At 40.2% G+C, this 16,902-nt stretch overlaps 2 protein-coding genes across 4 annotated transcripts; one reads left to right on the top strand and one right to left on the bottom strand.

The window, feature by feature from the left end:
- Window positions 1–643: 643 nt before the first annotated feature.
- LOC125516841 lies at window positions 644–5,794 on the bottom strand. Of its 3 annotated transcripts, none has more exons than XR_007287399.1 (7): window positions 5,578–5,794; window positions 4,941–5,299; window positions 4,456–4,551; window positions 2,916–2,975; window positions 2,123–2,360; window positions 1,289–1,354; window positions 644–1,012 (listed from the first exon to the last, which is right to left on the bottom strand). XR_007287399.1 is itself a non-coding variant. In XM_048682139.1 (5 exons), exons 1-5 carry the CDS (start codon window positions 5,690–5,692, stop codon window positions 2,136–2,138), a joined length of 855 nt encoding a protein of 284 aa, XP_048538096.1. In that variant the 5' UTR covers window positions 5,693–5,794; the 3' UTR covers window positions 1,856–2,135. The 3 variants fall into 3 exon arrangements, 1 of the variants encoding a protein (XP_048538096.1); XR_007287400.1 differs by having other exon boundaries at window positions 2,119–2,360; XM_048682139.1 differs by lacking the exons at window positions 644–1,012; window positions 1,289–1,354 and having other exon boundaries at window positions 1,856–2,360.
- A 4,426-nt stretch (window positions 5,795–10,220) lies between these two features.
- Window positions 10,221–15,825, top strand: LOC125535120 (CSC1-like protein At4g02900). Its single transcript, XM_048698176.1, has 11 exons — window positions 10,221–10,582; window positions 10,768–10,917; window positions 11,782–11,917; window positions 12,085–12,186; window positions 12,439–12,558; window positions 12,680–12,760; window positions 12,831–13,171; window positions 14,073–14,318; window positions 14,444–14,768; window positions 15,048–15,281; window positions 15,382–15,825. Exons 1-11 carry the CDS (start codon window positions 10,269–10,271, stop codon window positions 15,634–15,636), a joined length of 2,304 nt encoding a protein of 767 aa, XP_048554133.1. The 5' UTR covers window positions 10,221–10,268; the 3' UTR covers window positions 15,637–15,825.
- The last annotated feature ends 1,077 nt before the right edge of the window (window positions 15,826–16,902 follow it).

Raw genomic sequence — 16,902 nt, forward strand, 5'->3', positions numbered from 1 at the left:
ACCGAAATATGATTTTTCTATTGGTTTACTCTAATATCTCAGAAACAAAGAGCATGGAGTATGGACCGTTTCACCCAGCCAACACCATGTATGCATTGTGTGGTGGTGGGAAAACTGCCTCTTGCACATATATAGTCTCGATTCCCTCTACCAAAGAAATCATCAGGTCATCATCTTGCCATGATCATTTGCCTTACTATGGCATGGCAGACCATGCTTATTGTGTTCCGCAAAAATGTCATTTTTACTGGTGGAATCAGCCATAGGCCTCTATCAAAAAGAAAACATGGGGACCTGAAATCAAAATCTAGAGTTCCCAATCCATGGCAACAATTGCATGATAAAACGGGGGGGATCTGGGCCCAGAGCCCCCGCCTCTATATCGCAGTTATGTGCCCCTGTATCCCAAATCGACGATGCATTAACCCCTCCTCATTCTACAATGAAAACCTGAACTTTTTATTTGAAAAGAGTAAGAAACCTGAACTCAATCCATCACTTAGACAGGCAAGCCAATAAATTATCTTGCACACACGGAAGACGTTGAGCCCATAGCATGCAGCTTAATGAACTCGGAAGAGCAGCAACAACTGAAGCAGATGCAGTCTCAATATATCCCCGTCCAGTTACATAGGCTACGGTCTTTCCAGGTGCAGGAGGAGGTATAGGCTGTTGGAGGTTCCCAAAAACTAGAGCACAAAGAGTTGATGAGGGAACTGATATACATTTTTCCTTCCTGTACAAGATATGATCAGGAAGTTTTGATCAGGAACAACCACATACGAACGTCGATTAGCAGGCAATGATACACAACCGTGCAAGCTGGGGCTCCTGATATTCTGATCGATGCTATTTTTACACTTCGGGAGTAGAGTACATATGAAAAACACATATCTACTGTTGTTCAGACGTAGTTGAAACTGCAGCATAATCATATTTGACGTCTACAGTGTTGCTAACTTGGGAACCACGTTCTCTCCAACTGATCTTCCACATCTGGAGTAAGCTTACCCTGCATGACAGAGGAAAAAACATTATGGATACATAGATGCAAGGCCTATTCAATGTGGTGAACTTCTTGTGAAAACTACATGCACATGATGAATGCGAACATTGATTTCTGGAAGTTAACCAGAGTAGTATTAGTTTGAATAAACAGAAGCGCATCATGAAAAGTTTGGTAAGAGCTAGCCGTGCAAGTTTCAGTTCATGCTAAAAATATCAACAATTTAACTGCAGATGTCTTATTCTGATATCATTCTAGTAACCAAAGTGAACAAAAACCAACCTCATAAAGAGCGAAAACATCAAAAATTTGGTAAATCAGTGATAGATCCACAAGTCACCATAGTTCCTGCAACATGCAATATTTTCTGTTAAATCATTTTTCCTTTTTGGAACAACAAATAGACGGTCCAACAGAAAAGGTGTGCATGGGCTGCAAGAAAACAGATGATCACGGATATTTAGGAACTCCGCACGGAAGTGGTTGAGAGAACATGAAACAAATGAATCAGTATTATCCACTTCGGCACAATCAGTGTTTCCTAATGCATGAAACTACATTGATCTACAGAACCCACACCAATGTCAAACTAGTGAATGGCTAGCTAAAGTAAATGCGAACATGACCTAAGCCTATACTAGTATTATATCCAGGAATTAATTCACTGGAATACATACGAGCAGACTGTCTTACTGTCTGGATTGCACAGAAGGTGTATATATGCATGTATGTACATGAACTGGACCAAGAACAAGGTAAAACAGTCGGTGCACGATAAAATGCAGAGCTGTGCTGTGCACAACAAAGAAATTAGATGTCCAAAAATGCAATGACTGACAACTTATAAAATGTTCTTAACTGTTATATATTCATAATGGTGCCTCATTTAGAAGGGCTTGATATTATGTCTAAGGCTGTAACCATACAAATGGGGAGAAACAAGCTAAAAATGAGGAATAGCTTATCCATAAGTCAATACTATCAACAGTTTCATGTTTTGCGGAGCGTAAGCTTCCATTATTCTCAAGAGGCATCCATACTAGATAGGAAAAATAGAGTGGCATACATAACACGAGGCACTGAGTAGAAGCGAGAACTTTTCTATAAATGACCTACTACTCCAGATTGTTTACGCAGTCTCCACATCGGGCACAGCATCGCCAGCAGTATCTTCAGGTCCAGCATCCTTCTGGACAAAATCATACCCATATTCCTCTTCTGAAGCATCCTCCTCCGCACTTCTGCCAAAGATGAATGGTCTCTTGCCCATCGTCGTGAAAGGCATCAGCCCCAGTGCACGCGCTGTTTTAATCTCTCTCGCCACCTTGCGCTGAGCTTTTGCACTTATCTTGGTCTGGAGAGCAGATCAATAAGTTAGAAACAATAGGCAAGTAGGTGCCTCATAAAGAACATGGATACACCCATGAAGCTGACCCTCAGAAGCAGGCAGGTACTCTCTCAAGGTAACAGTAAAACAAGATACAATAAAAACACTACATACTGAGCATTGACAAAGGGAGATGATGTTATGTGTGCCGCCTTAATTATAAGTTGGGTTACTTTAAGATTATGCATGAAAAAGTTTGTGCTCAACAAGCATGAAAATGAACACCTCAACAACAGCACTATGAGCGAAGGGGGACATTCACAAATAACCAGTGTCCCATTTCTGTTAGTAAGACTGTAAGAGTAACATTTGAAATATAATGCATTGCAGGGCAGTTGCTGCTTGAACTCTGACACTCCTTCGTAAGAGAATATGCATTTAGCTCTGAACAAGAGAATAGCATTATTGACAACAATCTGAGAAACCATGATCTGCATTTATATTATATATCAGGAAGACAAGAATCTGTCCACCCAATATTTTCTTATATCTTATATAAAAGCCGGGAAAGTACCCTATTACCTGATTCCTCTTGATGATAATGCCAGCCTCTGTAATAAAGTTGGCAAGGAATCTAACATTCTGCAAGGAATAATTCCATGTGGTCAGAGAATGCAACTTGAAGATAGTTGTAATAGGTCAAGATATCGAAATGTATCAAGCAGATCAAAATTGGTCTCTCGAAAACCATGTATCCATGCATGAAGGTGTCTGGCAGTAGGTAAATTATTCAAAAAAAAAGGTTACAAACCACCAAAGATGAGCAGTTTAGTCATACACACTGTTTAAGCAAAGTGGCAGACCTCCAACCAAAACACTACCACGTTCATATTTCCGTCGCTTCAATACCATTACTGATTACTCCCTCTAGCAAAACATAGGCGGTATTTTTATTGGTTAAGACAATTGTGAATCAAATCTAATGAAATGCTATCAGATTTGATTGCAAAAGTAGCCTGAGCTCAATTACCAATCTCGCCGTCTCACAGGAGCTAAATTACGCCGCCATGTGTGGCAGCAAGAATAACCATGTGAGAAGCTTCTACATACTCTCCAAGAATCTTATGTTGGTTATGGCCGGCAAAGGAAGATTTAATTTTTTTTTCCTGATGTATGACAAGGTTCAAATATTTTATTACTTTCAGTTCTGCTTGTAGATATTGATGCATGTGTGTTTATAAGTTTTTTGTAGGGGAAATATGGATGGTGCTTGTTGCCAAGCACATGCAGGACAAAACAATTGTGTCTGTTCTTGGAGAAGGTTTTAGCAATATGCATTTTGGGATGGAGAGATCAATAATAGAACAAGCCTGATGAGTAAGCTCTAGGCAACACAAACCAAAGATTTAACAAGTTCACTTTTTGTGCTTGAGAAGATTCGGGCTATGGTTGCTGCAGTTTTGTTTGTATTGATTGGGTTGGCTAGCAGAACTTGCCTAGTGATATGGTCTTCCTCTTGAAAATATTCTACTTTTATTTGTGCTGATTGGTTACATTTTCTTCTTCTATAATGCAGGTGGCCGTGCAATACTAATCTGAAGTGCGCAGGGGTTTGTGTGCTAACACATGAGTGGTTTTTGGAAATAAGAAAAATAAGGAAAATAATATGTTCCATGCCTACATAGCATTCAAATCGCTTTGACACTTGCTGTGTTCCAATATTGGCATCTAAACATCATCTTAGAAAGTTAGAAGAATGTGAGGCAATAATTCAAATTAACAGAATAACAAGCAACATCTGAGTTCAACTATACTGAACTTGTTAATAATTGCTAAACTCAAATATGGCGACAGAAAGCATCAAGAGAAAATGTCAGAACCCTAACAACCTTAGGGTAGCGTCACCAGATATTTGGAAAAAATAGCATGGATGTATCATCATCTAGCATATGACTTACTCCAACCATTCACGAAAGAAGTGCTGTTTGAGGCATACCATAGTCATTGTATTCCTGAACTTTATAATGGTTAACAGTTCTAGAGTTTACAAGCTGCCAAAGTACTCAAAACTAAAACTAAAACTGTGGCCAGTTTACATAGGTTGCCAGGCAGATGTACTCACCCTAAAATCAGCTTTCCTTAAAACTTCCTTTGTAGATGTTTCAAACTGAGGTCTAGGAGGATTCCTTGGGGCTGCAGGTTTTGTTAGGTCAAGATCCTGCATGCAGTAGAGTTGAATAAAATCTGGTGTTAAAAGAGTGATTTCAGTAGATAACATACTGATGCTTGCATGCTTAAATAATAAATGGTATTTGAAAGTTAAAATGATACTATAACACTATCTTCTGGTGGTTACAGTTGTTCAGGACTTCAGGCAATAGTGAATCAAACGAGCAATTTCTTTCTGTTTTGACTTTTAACAGACATCTATCCACAAAATAGTACTCTGCTGCATGGAAATATACTAACTAAGAAAAATCTAGCTCACACATTTAGTGACGCTTCCTGAATACTCGTATGGGCTAAACAAAATCTCAAGATTGCAAAGGATTTGTGATCTCTCTAATACTTGAATCACTGAAGTAATGGAACAGATATCCCTCTTACCCGGACATTGTAAGTCGAGCCTCGCCTGTAATTCACATCTGGCCTGAAATCATAGTCATCGTCCTCAACCTCATCCGTCATGTGAAAGGTGCGGGCCGCTTCGTCCAACTTCTCGTTCATGCCATCGTTCAAGGAGTCGAAACCATCCATGATCCCATGAACACTCCTCTCACCAAACAAGTTACCCATCCCACCCTGCTGACTGAAGGCACCCATCCCAGAGCCGGTGCCATGTCTTCCTCCGAAGGAGCTCCCAACCCCATCGAGCTTCCCGAAGAACGAGTTGGCATCCGGCTCCCTCTGGTTCCCAAACATCCGCTTTTCAAAGTCCTCCGTGCTTTCGCCCGCCGCGCCCTCTTCTGCGAAGCAGCATTTGGAGCAAACAAGCATGTAAGAAGAAGAAAAAGAACAGGATCGCCGAGACATTTTAAACGGCAATTCCCCAGATGTCAGGCATGTCGTCGTCACAAAATGACGAGGGATTTCAGCACGGGGAAGCTAGAGGGCGGATTTTCTTTAAACCTAGATCTCCGTACCCGCCGCTCGATTCAGTTGGTACAGAAAGGGTGAGCTAAGTCCGGATGCGGCACGAGGTGCCGGAGATACTGCACATGAGACAGGGGTTCGGGGTGCTCACCGGACTGGAAGGAGCGACGGAACGAGGAGGTGGCGGCGGGTGGTGGGTGGGAAGGGAGGAGGCGGCGGAGCGAGCCGCGCCGTGGAAGAGATCGCCTCAGCGCCGAGCTCGCCATCTCGCTCGGTGACTCGTCGGCGGCGCCGCAATCCGTCACCAGAGGAAGCAGAGGTAGGAGGGTTGGGGGTTTTGGATTTCTTTTTGCGTTTCGGACCCCGTAGATGCTTCATTTTGTGCTTATCTTCATACCATATGCACCGCCCGATAACCACATGACACATGTGTAAACAATCCAAACAATTCAAAAAAAATGCACCGCCCGATATAGAAATCAAGGCTGAGATTGCATGCAGTTAAGCAAAACATCACACGCACTAGATGAAATTTTCGTGAAGACATCCAAAACACAACACTACACTGTGTTGAGTTGTCTCCATCGTCGACGAAAGAAATTGAAACTTCGAGAACCCCTCCAAAATTCCACGCCGCTGGTCCCTCCCCTTTATTCCCCGGCAATCATCCGATTTGATTTGGTCGATGGTCCCTCGCCATATATACAGCTGCAGTAAATCGAATCTGACTTGAAGTTTGTCCCAGTTGCCCCCCTTTTGAACTCAACGGATGGTGTCGACCCTCTATATTTTGAAAGAATTTTATGAAGGACCATACGAATTGTTTCTATGAAAGTCCTTTGGATCATAGGAATCGGTTCGTCAAATTCCTACGGAATCCATTCATATACCCTCCATTCCGTATATATTTATTAGACATGAGCTCAAACCTCACTTTATTTTCTACTTTCTTTCGAGAAGTCCAATACAGTAACTTCCTCCGTCTGGGTTTATTATGTCCCCCTTTTATTTTGGGCCAAATTTGACATATTAATTTAACTAGTAAAATGTAGATTATATGTTATGAAAATTATACCATTGGAAAACACTTTCAAATGCAAATCCAACAATGTACTTTTTATAGTGTGTACTTTATATTTTATTAGTCATATAGACGGCCAAAGCCTGACACAAATATGATGGGCCCCAATAAACCCAGACGGATGTAGTCCACTATATCTCGCTATTCTCTCTCCTTAATCGTCTACCATTATGCATCCATTTTTCTGTGCACTACCCAAAGGCGCGTGTTATAAAATTCATATGGTTTGACATCATGTAGTAATTCATAGTACATGGCATCTCATTCCTATGTTTTTCCTTTTTCTACATTTCTAAATTTCTGTGATCCAAAGAGGCCCGGGGGGGGGGGGGGGGGGGGGGGGGGGTAGTGGGGACCCATAGGTAGCTTCCATAAGTTTGCCATTTTTATGTTTTATATTCGAACTATTCACCATTTTTGAAAAATGAAAAGTCCAATGGGTTCAGTTGTATTCAAGTGGTTTTAAATGGTGTTTAATCATAAAGAGTTCCAAAGTGTACAGATACTTCATGACGTCAAACCTTTGACACAACCACATGAACCTATGTGTCTTTTTTTTTCATGTCGGGTTCACAATACATCCCTTATATCTGCTCTTATAAATTCGTAAGTTGGTGGTCTTCCATTCACAGATTAATTCTACATTATCAATAATAAAAATTAGGTACTACAAATATGATACATCCTACGTTGCAGCAAATGTATCATGATCTTTTAATTAACCGATTTGATTGATGTATATTTATGATGTTGTTTTATTCCAACAAAGTTAGGGCCTACAATTGCACAAGAGTTTAACTAGTTCATGCAAAAAAGAAGGCTTCTATATCTATATACGAGCATTTAATTAATTTTTCATAGCAACACACGACTGTTTAGCTAGTTAAAGAAAATCATAGAGGCCTCGAAACACGGTTGTGGGTGATGGGTCTAACAATCCTTATTTGACTAAATGTTAGGTCGGGTACTCAACAAGCAAGTCATAGAAGTAGTGGCATAGTAAAGTCGGCGATGACCATGGGAAGTGAAAGAAGGAGGTGAGGTCTATGTAGCTACGATGGTAGCGTTGAAACATTTGTTGACACGATCAATTCAGGATCGGTGGGCTTGAAGAATACAGTTTGATGTGCGTTGAAGGGCAATGTGGTTCATCTAATAGTCGTAGTCATAGTCGTAGTCATAGTATTAGACGTTTTTGTGTCTATTGGTTTACTTAATCTATATCTGGTTGTATATGATGTTCTATTGATTTAATATAAACAAGATTTAACTTTGAAAGAAAAAGGTAACGTTGTTAACGAATTAGAAAGGATAATCATGGCGATATATATATCCAAATATTTTAGCAGGAAGTACAATTTATGATAAACCACGACCTTGCACATATCTTTTTCTTTGTACAACCACCAATTTCACAATAAAACAATCTTTACAATAAGAACAACGTGTTGCATCATCCACCTGTTATGCTAACATCGTTTTGGCTCTCATGGATTGGATATAGGATTCAAAAATTGAAATTGAATTCCAGGAATAAGTTGACTCCCACAACAATTGAAATCATAAATTCTGACTCAGGAGCAAACACATCGCCAAACTTTTCTTAGTCCCAGCCCGTTTTTTTTTCATTAACCAATTATGATACAACCATTGAACAAACTCAGTTGGTGAACATGATTTGTGTGCCGCTAATCTGGCGGCTTGTCGAGCATTTAATGAACTCACACCATCCATTTCAAAAGGATCACACAAGCAATCAAACCAGTTGGATTTCCCTTTCCTTTCCCATTTGAACTTCTGTGGATTTCCTCATAATAGGAAGGTCTGCGAGAATTCTTACCATAACTTACCATATCTTTAAAATTGTCCACTCATAGCGACGATGGAATCGTTGGATTGTAGCTCAATGCGTTGCTTCAATGGCTCAATAAGTTAGAAAATAATTTGTAGGTGGAACCTACATGCACAGTTGTACCCACCAAAATACACAAACTCGCTCCTCTGTGCACCAGTCATCTCCAAAAATTTCAGATAATTTTGTGTTATGGTGTGAAGACAAGGTTGAAAAGAAAACAAAGTTTTACAAAAAATACCTGCACAACTATGTGGGACCACTTGCATGAATTAATCCGTGGGTAAGGCCAAAGGTCCTCCTTGCCGCGGTGGATACCACCCATCGAATTTAAAGGAATTCCCTTGAGAATTCATACTATGTGACGCAGCGATAAAAAATTAAACACATAAATTTTTGAAAAGCATGCACATAGTTGTGTTGTTTGATCCTGCCCTACGCAGACAACACGTTAGTCAATCTCCAATTGACATCGAGTCAATTTTTATGTGTAAACACGAGGTTCAAAATTTAAATGGCAAAAATCAACATAATGAATAATTCTCGTTTTCATGTGACAATAATTTTTGGTGTCGTCTTGCTTGCTCATCGTGTGTGTGTGGTACTAAATTACGATTTTTGGGACATCATCCTGATTTGGATTTTCGGTGTTGTATTGTAGCATCTGTTTGGGCCGAGCACCCCATGTCTCTCTGCTCCAGGCACCATGTGTTACGCCATTTTATGAATGTGACATGCGATGTACCCCATTCCGTTCTTTTTTGTACTTACTTCTACTTCTTCTATCAATCAAAGATACACAAGTTTTTGCATATTCATGAAAGAAATATAAATATTTAATGTTGAAACATTGTAGAATCAAACTCAGTTTTTTCTTTAAAAATTGGAGTTTGGATTCTGACATACAAGTTGAATTCAGGAGACATAATAGTCTAATATAAATGGTACACTAAGTACGTACAGTGCATGAAATTTGGTCGAGAGTTTACAAAAAAGGAAAATTCTGAGCTGGTACAGTTGCAATTTAACCGACGAGGACGTCGGTTGGAAACCGCCACCCCTCCATCGTATCGTCATTCCGCCGCGGCCCGCAGCCGGACACAAGGGAGGCGCGCGCCAGCCGAGACGAGGGAACCGGCCCCGGCCCGGCGTCGTCGTCCCCATCCCCTCGCCATCGCCCGGCAAAATCCAAATCTCCATCACAAATCTCTCTGCGTTTCCCTGCCGTCTCTGCCCGCGGGCCTTTTCCCCGGCCGGCGCGCCGATCGCGGCCGCAGGAAGCGTCGTCCGGCGAAGAAGCGTGAGGGGTGCCTAGCCTAGGAGGTAATGCCCTCCTACCCCGTCTCATACATGGCTGTGCCCAATCTCGAGTGCCTTTGATTCATCCGGTGGTGATATTGGTCAAGGCATGCATTTATCGGCAAACCAAAATGGAGCATGTTCTGGGGGCGCCGCTTCATAGATCCTCGAACGATGTCATTGAAAATCTCTTCGGATCACATTCGTTCCTGTGTATGTTGCACCTAACATGCATTTTCCCAGGACAAAAAAAAAACATATTGTCATTAACAAGCTTAACACGTGTTATTGCTATATTGGCTGTATCTAGGTTTTCATTTTCTATCCTGCTGGTTTTTCCGGTATGGAATTCTGGTATGAACTGCAGAAATCTTTCCAAGTTGTCCAGAAGAATTACTCACAAGGATTTGATGTTCGTACTCTTATCATGACCAGCAGATGGCCATCCTACTACTAAGTATATTATTACAGCAGATGACCATGGTTTTATTAACTCTAAGAGACTTCTTTTTTGTTCCCATTGCTTCTTTTCTATGCAGATATTTAGCCTTGCAGTTAACTACGCTTTGATGAAGCGTGTTCTGGAGTGAGTCTCTCTAGAGACAGACAGATGGGTTCCCTCAACGAAATCGCCGTTGCTGCGGGGATAAACATATCATCAGCATTGGGTTTTCTTCTAGCGTTTGCAATTCTGAGGATACAACCCATTAATGATCGGGTGTACTTTCCAAAATGGTACCTCAAAGGGACAAGGAGCAGCCCGAGGCACATCGGGGCTGGTTTCTCTAAATTCGTGAACGCCGATTTCTCGACGTATCTGCGCTTTCTGAATTGGATGCCCGCAGCACTACAAATGCCGGAGCCAGAGCTAATTGAGCATGCAGGACTAGACGCCGCAGTATATGTCCGCATCTACCTTCTTGGGTCAGCATGATTTTCATGTTTCTCAATTCTCACATCACTGTATTTTTGCTTTCACTTTCATGTCTTGCAAGCTCAAAAAAGATGACCTCGAGCTCTCGACTGCTAGTATAAAACACGACTCTTTCTTGAGATGACAGACAAAGAAATTACATTTACTGACGGCGCATTGCTTTCTTGCTTTACAGTTTAAAAATATTTGTGCCAATTGCTTTGCTGGCATTCATTGTCCTAGTGCCTGTTAATTGGAGTAGTGGAACTTTGGAACATGAAAAGGATCTGAATTATGATGAAATCGACAAGCTTTCGATATCAAATCTTGGAAAAGGTTCAAAACGGTATGGTTTTGTTTACTCCGCCTATATGTTGTATTTCTTACAGCACATCCATGGATCATGTTGTTTCTTTGAAGAGCTGTGTGTTTTCTATTACGGAGTGTTCCAAGATCGCAAAAGCTATCGTATTATTTTCAGATATTCTATATCCATAATAAAGTGGCACAAAATAGTTACGCAGTAATGGCTTAATTATAGCTAAACCGAAACCGTTGGTAATTGAACTGGTTTAAGTTGATCAATTACTTACCAAACAGAACCATTTGAAACTTAGCCATGTTCTTACTTCCACATGTAAGGATTACCTGCAAAAAAGGTCCGTTAGTGAAGGTTATTCCAGTTCTTGTCATTTTTTGCAGTCAATCTTTAGGATTCTGTCGTAGTATTTTTTTAACACCCCCTTATGCAGCTCCCTCTTGTATTTATGTCTCCTTTACATACAATTTTACTGTCAGGGCCTCACTACAGTTTTCCGTTCAAAAAAAGTACAATTTTCTTTGCTTAACCCTCTAGGAAGCCATTTAGTTAGGACTTATGGTGCAACTTACAATAACTTAATTTTGCATTGTACTTAACAAACAGAAAAACCTAGCTGTAGAGTGTTGAAAAATACAATGTTAAGAGTTGGGAGTAAGCCAGTGCTTTGGAGATAATACTGAACTGTAATGCTTCCAGGAAAAAACCATACGCAGGCTGCATATATTTGGAGCAAAACAAAGACAACTCATGTTTTGTATCTGCAACTGAAACTGAATGACTCCATATAGCTACAAATTTTCTCTTACGCACTTCTTCTTTTTCAATATCTATGTTTTGTACTGTCTACGTCTTCACTTGGCTGACAATAACTGTTGAATGTTTTCATAGGTTTTGGATACATATAGGAATGGCCTATGTGTTTACCTTTTGGACATTTTACGTGTTGTTTCATGAATATAAGGTTATAACAACTATGAGATTGCGCTTTCTTGCTAATCAGAGTCGTCGACCTGATCAATTCACGGTAAGAAATATATTCTTCATACCAATTTAACTAATAGATTAAAAAATCATCAGATTTAAATGTTATTTTTTTATCTTCTTAGACTTGTTGCGTTTAAACTTATTTTAGCAGACTTACTAGTGTTGCGTAAAGTTTCCTACTTTTCACTCCTATCCTGCTCTATTTAGGTACTTGTGAGAAATGTACCACCGGACCCAGATGAAACAGTTAGTGAACATGTTGAGCATTTCTTTGCTGTGAATCATCGAGATCATTACCTCAGTCATCAGGTTTTACTTTTGCCGATCTTATCTCCACTGTGGTATTGTTATGGTGAATCAAAAACATTAACGAGAACCAAGAAAAATAAAACTGAAGCAGATATTTTTATTTTGAAGTGCAAGCTTTTCTATACTCTTCATCTGAAGTAGAAGCATCTGTTTACTCTTCTAGAAAAAGGGATACCATGTCTATACCAAAATTCCAGTTGCTCCTTTTTTATTATCACATTTGGAGTAATTTGGTGAGTGTGTTATCAACAGATTGTATACAATGCAAACGCCCTTGCCGGTTTGGTTGAGAAGAAGAAAGGCTTGAAGAACTGGCTGGTCTACTACGAAAATCAGCATGCTCATAATCCTGCAAAGAAGCCAACTATGAAGGTATGATTTTCTCCTATGCAAAGCATGCACTTGAAGCTTCTTTTCATCTATAACAAAGCTATTTCACTGTGTGATTTATTAATCTGGCAAGTGGTATATGACTAGACTACATCTCTTATAGACAGGACTGTGGGGTCTTTGGGGGCGAAAGGTGGATGCTATAGAATACTACAAGGCAGAAATTGAGGAGCTATGTAAACAGGTACTAGCTTCATTGAAAGGAATGGTCCACAACACTGGGCAATATTGATAGTCCTTAACTTGTGTTCCAGGAAGACGTGGAGAGACAAAAGGTGATGAGTGACCCTAATGCTATTATGCCGGCGGCATTTGTTTCTTTCAAAAGTCAGTGGGGGGCTGCTGTTTGTGCTCAAACACAGCAGACAAGTAATCCGACAGTGTGGCTAACCGAGTGGGCTCCGGAACCTCGTGATGTTTACTGGCCTAATCTCGCAATCCCTTTTGTTGAGCTCTCGGTTAGGAGGCTTATCATTTCCGTTGCGCTGTTCTTCCTCACTTTTTTCTTCATGATACCAATTGCATTTGTCCAATCCTTGGCAAATCTAGATGAGATTGAGCGGCTGCTTCCTTTCTTGAAACCCATAATAGAAAGGTGAGTTTTATTTCTAGTAGTTTATAGTTGAATTTTAAATAAGAGAAAAGAGCATTTACAGCATGTTTTTCACAAGAAGCATCTTCTGAATCCTGCCATCCTACTACTCCAACGATTTAAGGCAATGACTGGCTTGCGACTCGGTTAGTTCAGGTCCTAAGAGCTACATGTACACATTTTGATTTGATAAATTAGCTTGGTTCAATCAAAAAGATGTGCAAAATTCAAACTACCATGACATGTTAGGCTTACAAGAGGGCAACAGGTCCACATGCCAGTGACACAGCGATGGTATACTCCAACTTGGATGATCTTTGCAATGATATGCATCATGGAGCAATTTTGCCATTGGCCAACATTTGCAGTTCATTTGTAGCCGTTCTCAACATCATTTAACAACAGCATCTTAACATCTTATATAGTGTAATGTTGTACTATTTCATAAATATCATTTTCTTGCTAGTTGCTACATTGAACAGATATTATAAAGCTCGTGGAAAACAAGAACCTCAAATAAATGTAAGATTTGAACATGTTATAAAGATACCATTTATTTTGGTAGGGAACAAGGTATATTTTTCCAGTGCTGGAAATCTAGATTGGTAGAAGTTATACTCAATTCTGCTCTCTAGAAACCTAAATACCGATTAATAAAAATGTTGCCCAAATATGTTTCTTTACTGAGCAATAAAGTGCTGAAAGAAATTTTGATAAATTTAGTAAACCTCAAATTACATAAAATGGCTATATTGTACTCCGTCCCATAATATAAGAGCATTTTTTACACTAGTGTATTGTCAAAAACGATCTTATATTATGGGACGGAGGGAGTATTTGTCTGGAAGATATTGTCTTTCTGGATCTAGTTTCATATTTTCATTATTGATGCACTGTCCTGCAGAAATTCTTTGAAGTCAGTTATACAAGGTTTCTTGCCAGGGATTGCATTAAAAATCTTCCTTATACTTCTCCCGATGTTTCTAATGACCATGAGCAAGATGGAAGGTCATATATCAATCTCTGGATTGGACAGGAGGACCGCATCAACATACTTCATGTTCCTTTTTGTCAATGTATTCTTGGGGAGTGTAATAACTGGAACAGCATTCCAACAGCTCGACACTTTTATCCATCAGCCAGCTAACAAGTAGGCTAGATCTTGAAATTGCTTCTTTTTTTGCATTAATGGTATTTCTATTAAAACAATGGATGGGGCCAATGTTTACTGCCACCTAATTCTTTTGCCATTCGTTCTCCTTTTGTCATGACAAGAATTCCAGAGACTGTTGGAGAATCAATTCCCATGAAAGCAACATTTTTCATTACATATGTAATGGTTGATGGATGGGCCGGTATCGCTGCTGAAGTTCTCAGGTTGAAGCCGTTGGTCATGTTCCACATAAAGAACACTTTCTTGGTCAGAACTGAGCAGGATCGTCAGCAGGCCATGGATCCTGGGAGCTTGGATTTTGGCACCACTGAACCACGAATACAACTCTACTTCCTGCTAGGACTAGTATATGCTGTTGTCACACCAATTCTTCTTCCTTTCATCATCGTGTTCTTCAGCCTTGCCTATCTTGTGTTCAGACACCAGGTACTAATCCCTGTTCATATCATCTTTCTGTTCTTTCACCAGTATGTTTTTATTTCTTTTTGTGAGGTCTTGCACCAGTATGTTTGCTGTCATCACATTCATATCAGCATAAAACACCTATTTATGCTCATAAAGTTATAACTATCCATGCCATTCTTAGTAAACAACTGGATGTTTCATTCAGTAAACTAAAATACCCTGCATGCTAGGCAGCTTTCATACTTCATTTTTTCTACTAGCTTAGGCCACTAATATATTTTCGGCTTCTTTCGCTGCAAGATCATTAATGTCTATAACCAGCAATACGAGAGCGGCGCACTATTCTGGCCAGATGTGCAAACACGACTTATTGCCGCATTAATAGTATCACAAATCCTCCTACTGGGACTACTGAGCACACAGGAAGCAGAGAAGTCTACTGTCGCTCTCCTTCCTCTTCCTGTCCTGACCATATGGTTCCACTATGTTTGCAAGGGTCGGTTTGAACCAGCGTATGTAAAGTTCCCCTTGCAGGTAGGGTTGAAACTTACCCTTCATTAAGATCTTCACCATAGTGTCTCAAATATTGAGCTAGGATGGCCTTGGTGCATACACTTACTGTTTGGTTTTGCAGGAAGCCATGGTGAAGGACACACTGCAACGAGCAAATGACCCGACTATGAGTTTGAGAGAATACCTGAAGGATGCATATGTGCACCCGGTCTTCCAGAAGGATGACATGTATGAGCTTGTTGCCATGGATGAAGAAGAGAAGAATCCCACCGTTGCGACGAAGCGTCAATCGCGCATGAACACACCAGCAGAAAGCAAGTTCAATTCCAGTGTTGGCACTAGTGAAGGAGAATTCAGTCGGATGCATCCTGCTTGAGAAAATGTAAAGTTTCTGGATTTTTTGGTGATCTTGTACACGTTGGAGCAAAAAGGAAATGCAGGAAGTAGCAGAATGTACAATATACATGATCAACAGTCGCATTACTGCATTAGCATGTGCTGCTGCGCAAGATTATGATTTGAGCCCCAGAGCACTTAAAAAACTCAAAACACTGTCATTAGTTGAATCGAGTCCTTCCATCAGTTGAATTTATTAATATTATGATACTAGCGCATGCGATGATGTCTTACAAATGCAAGCTACAGGAGTCTTGAAAGTTTGGATATGTCAAAACAAATTTCCTACCAAACGAACTTGGGCAAATGGGTGCATCAATTCAGAACTTCTACTGATACTTTCAAGCCTTAAACTTACGGAAAAAAAGTAAATTAGAGGCTCTGCTCATAAAGAAAATAAGCAACATAAACAACAACTGGAAAAAGGATGACACTAAAATTATAAAAGGTTATCTTATAGAGATCTTGGAAAGTACAATATAGCAACAGAACTGGAATTTCTTCCGTGTTAATTGTTGGAGAAAAATCATCTCAAGCTGAGCATTCTTTCCAATATATGACATACTTTGTACATTTCTGTGCCTTGACAGTATCCTTTCTTACAAAAAGCAATGATCACTACTCGGTACAAGTACACATCTATTGCAAAGCCTTGTCCAAGAATCCACCCAATTAAAGTATGCAACTCGCCAAACTTACCACCAACAATGAGACCTCGTACAATACTTGTAACTACAGACGGAGAGAAACCATCCTCTAGTGATCGGTAGAAACAGCTAAGAGCAGCCAAGAATTTACCCTCTCTACATAGACAATCAATCACAAGAATGTAGGTGGTTTCATTGGGGGCAATGCCCTCTTCAATCATGTCATGAAGCAAGAGGTAGACCTCGTTAGATTTCCCCAACAAACTGAGATGACGGATCAATGTATTGTATGTGATAACACTGGCAACAAACCCTTCACTCCCCATCAAGCAAAGTGCATTGTGAAGCTTCCCAAGTTTACAGAGGCTGTGGACTACGATGTTGAAAGTCCAGCTATTTGGAGCTATGCCCTTCTTCGACATGTCAGTGAACAGCTTGACAACAGCCAACCATTTCCACTCATCACAAAGCCTCCTCATCACGGTGTTATAGTTGACAACACTGGCATCCCATCCAATGTCTGCACTGCACTCCAAAAGCCATTTCGCAGCCCACACACTTGAGGTGCGACAAACGCCATCAAGAAGGATATTCAGAGT

This window comes from Triticum urartu, chromosome 1 (genome assembly GCF_003073215.2).
Source record: "Triticum urartu cultivar G1812 chromosome 1, Tu2.1, whole genome shotgun sequence".
Taxonomy (NCBI): domain Eukaryota; kingdom Viridiplantae; phylum Streptophyta; class Magnoliopsida; order Poales; family Poaceae; genus Triticum; species Triticum urartu.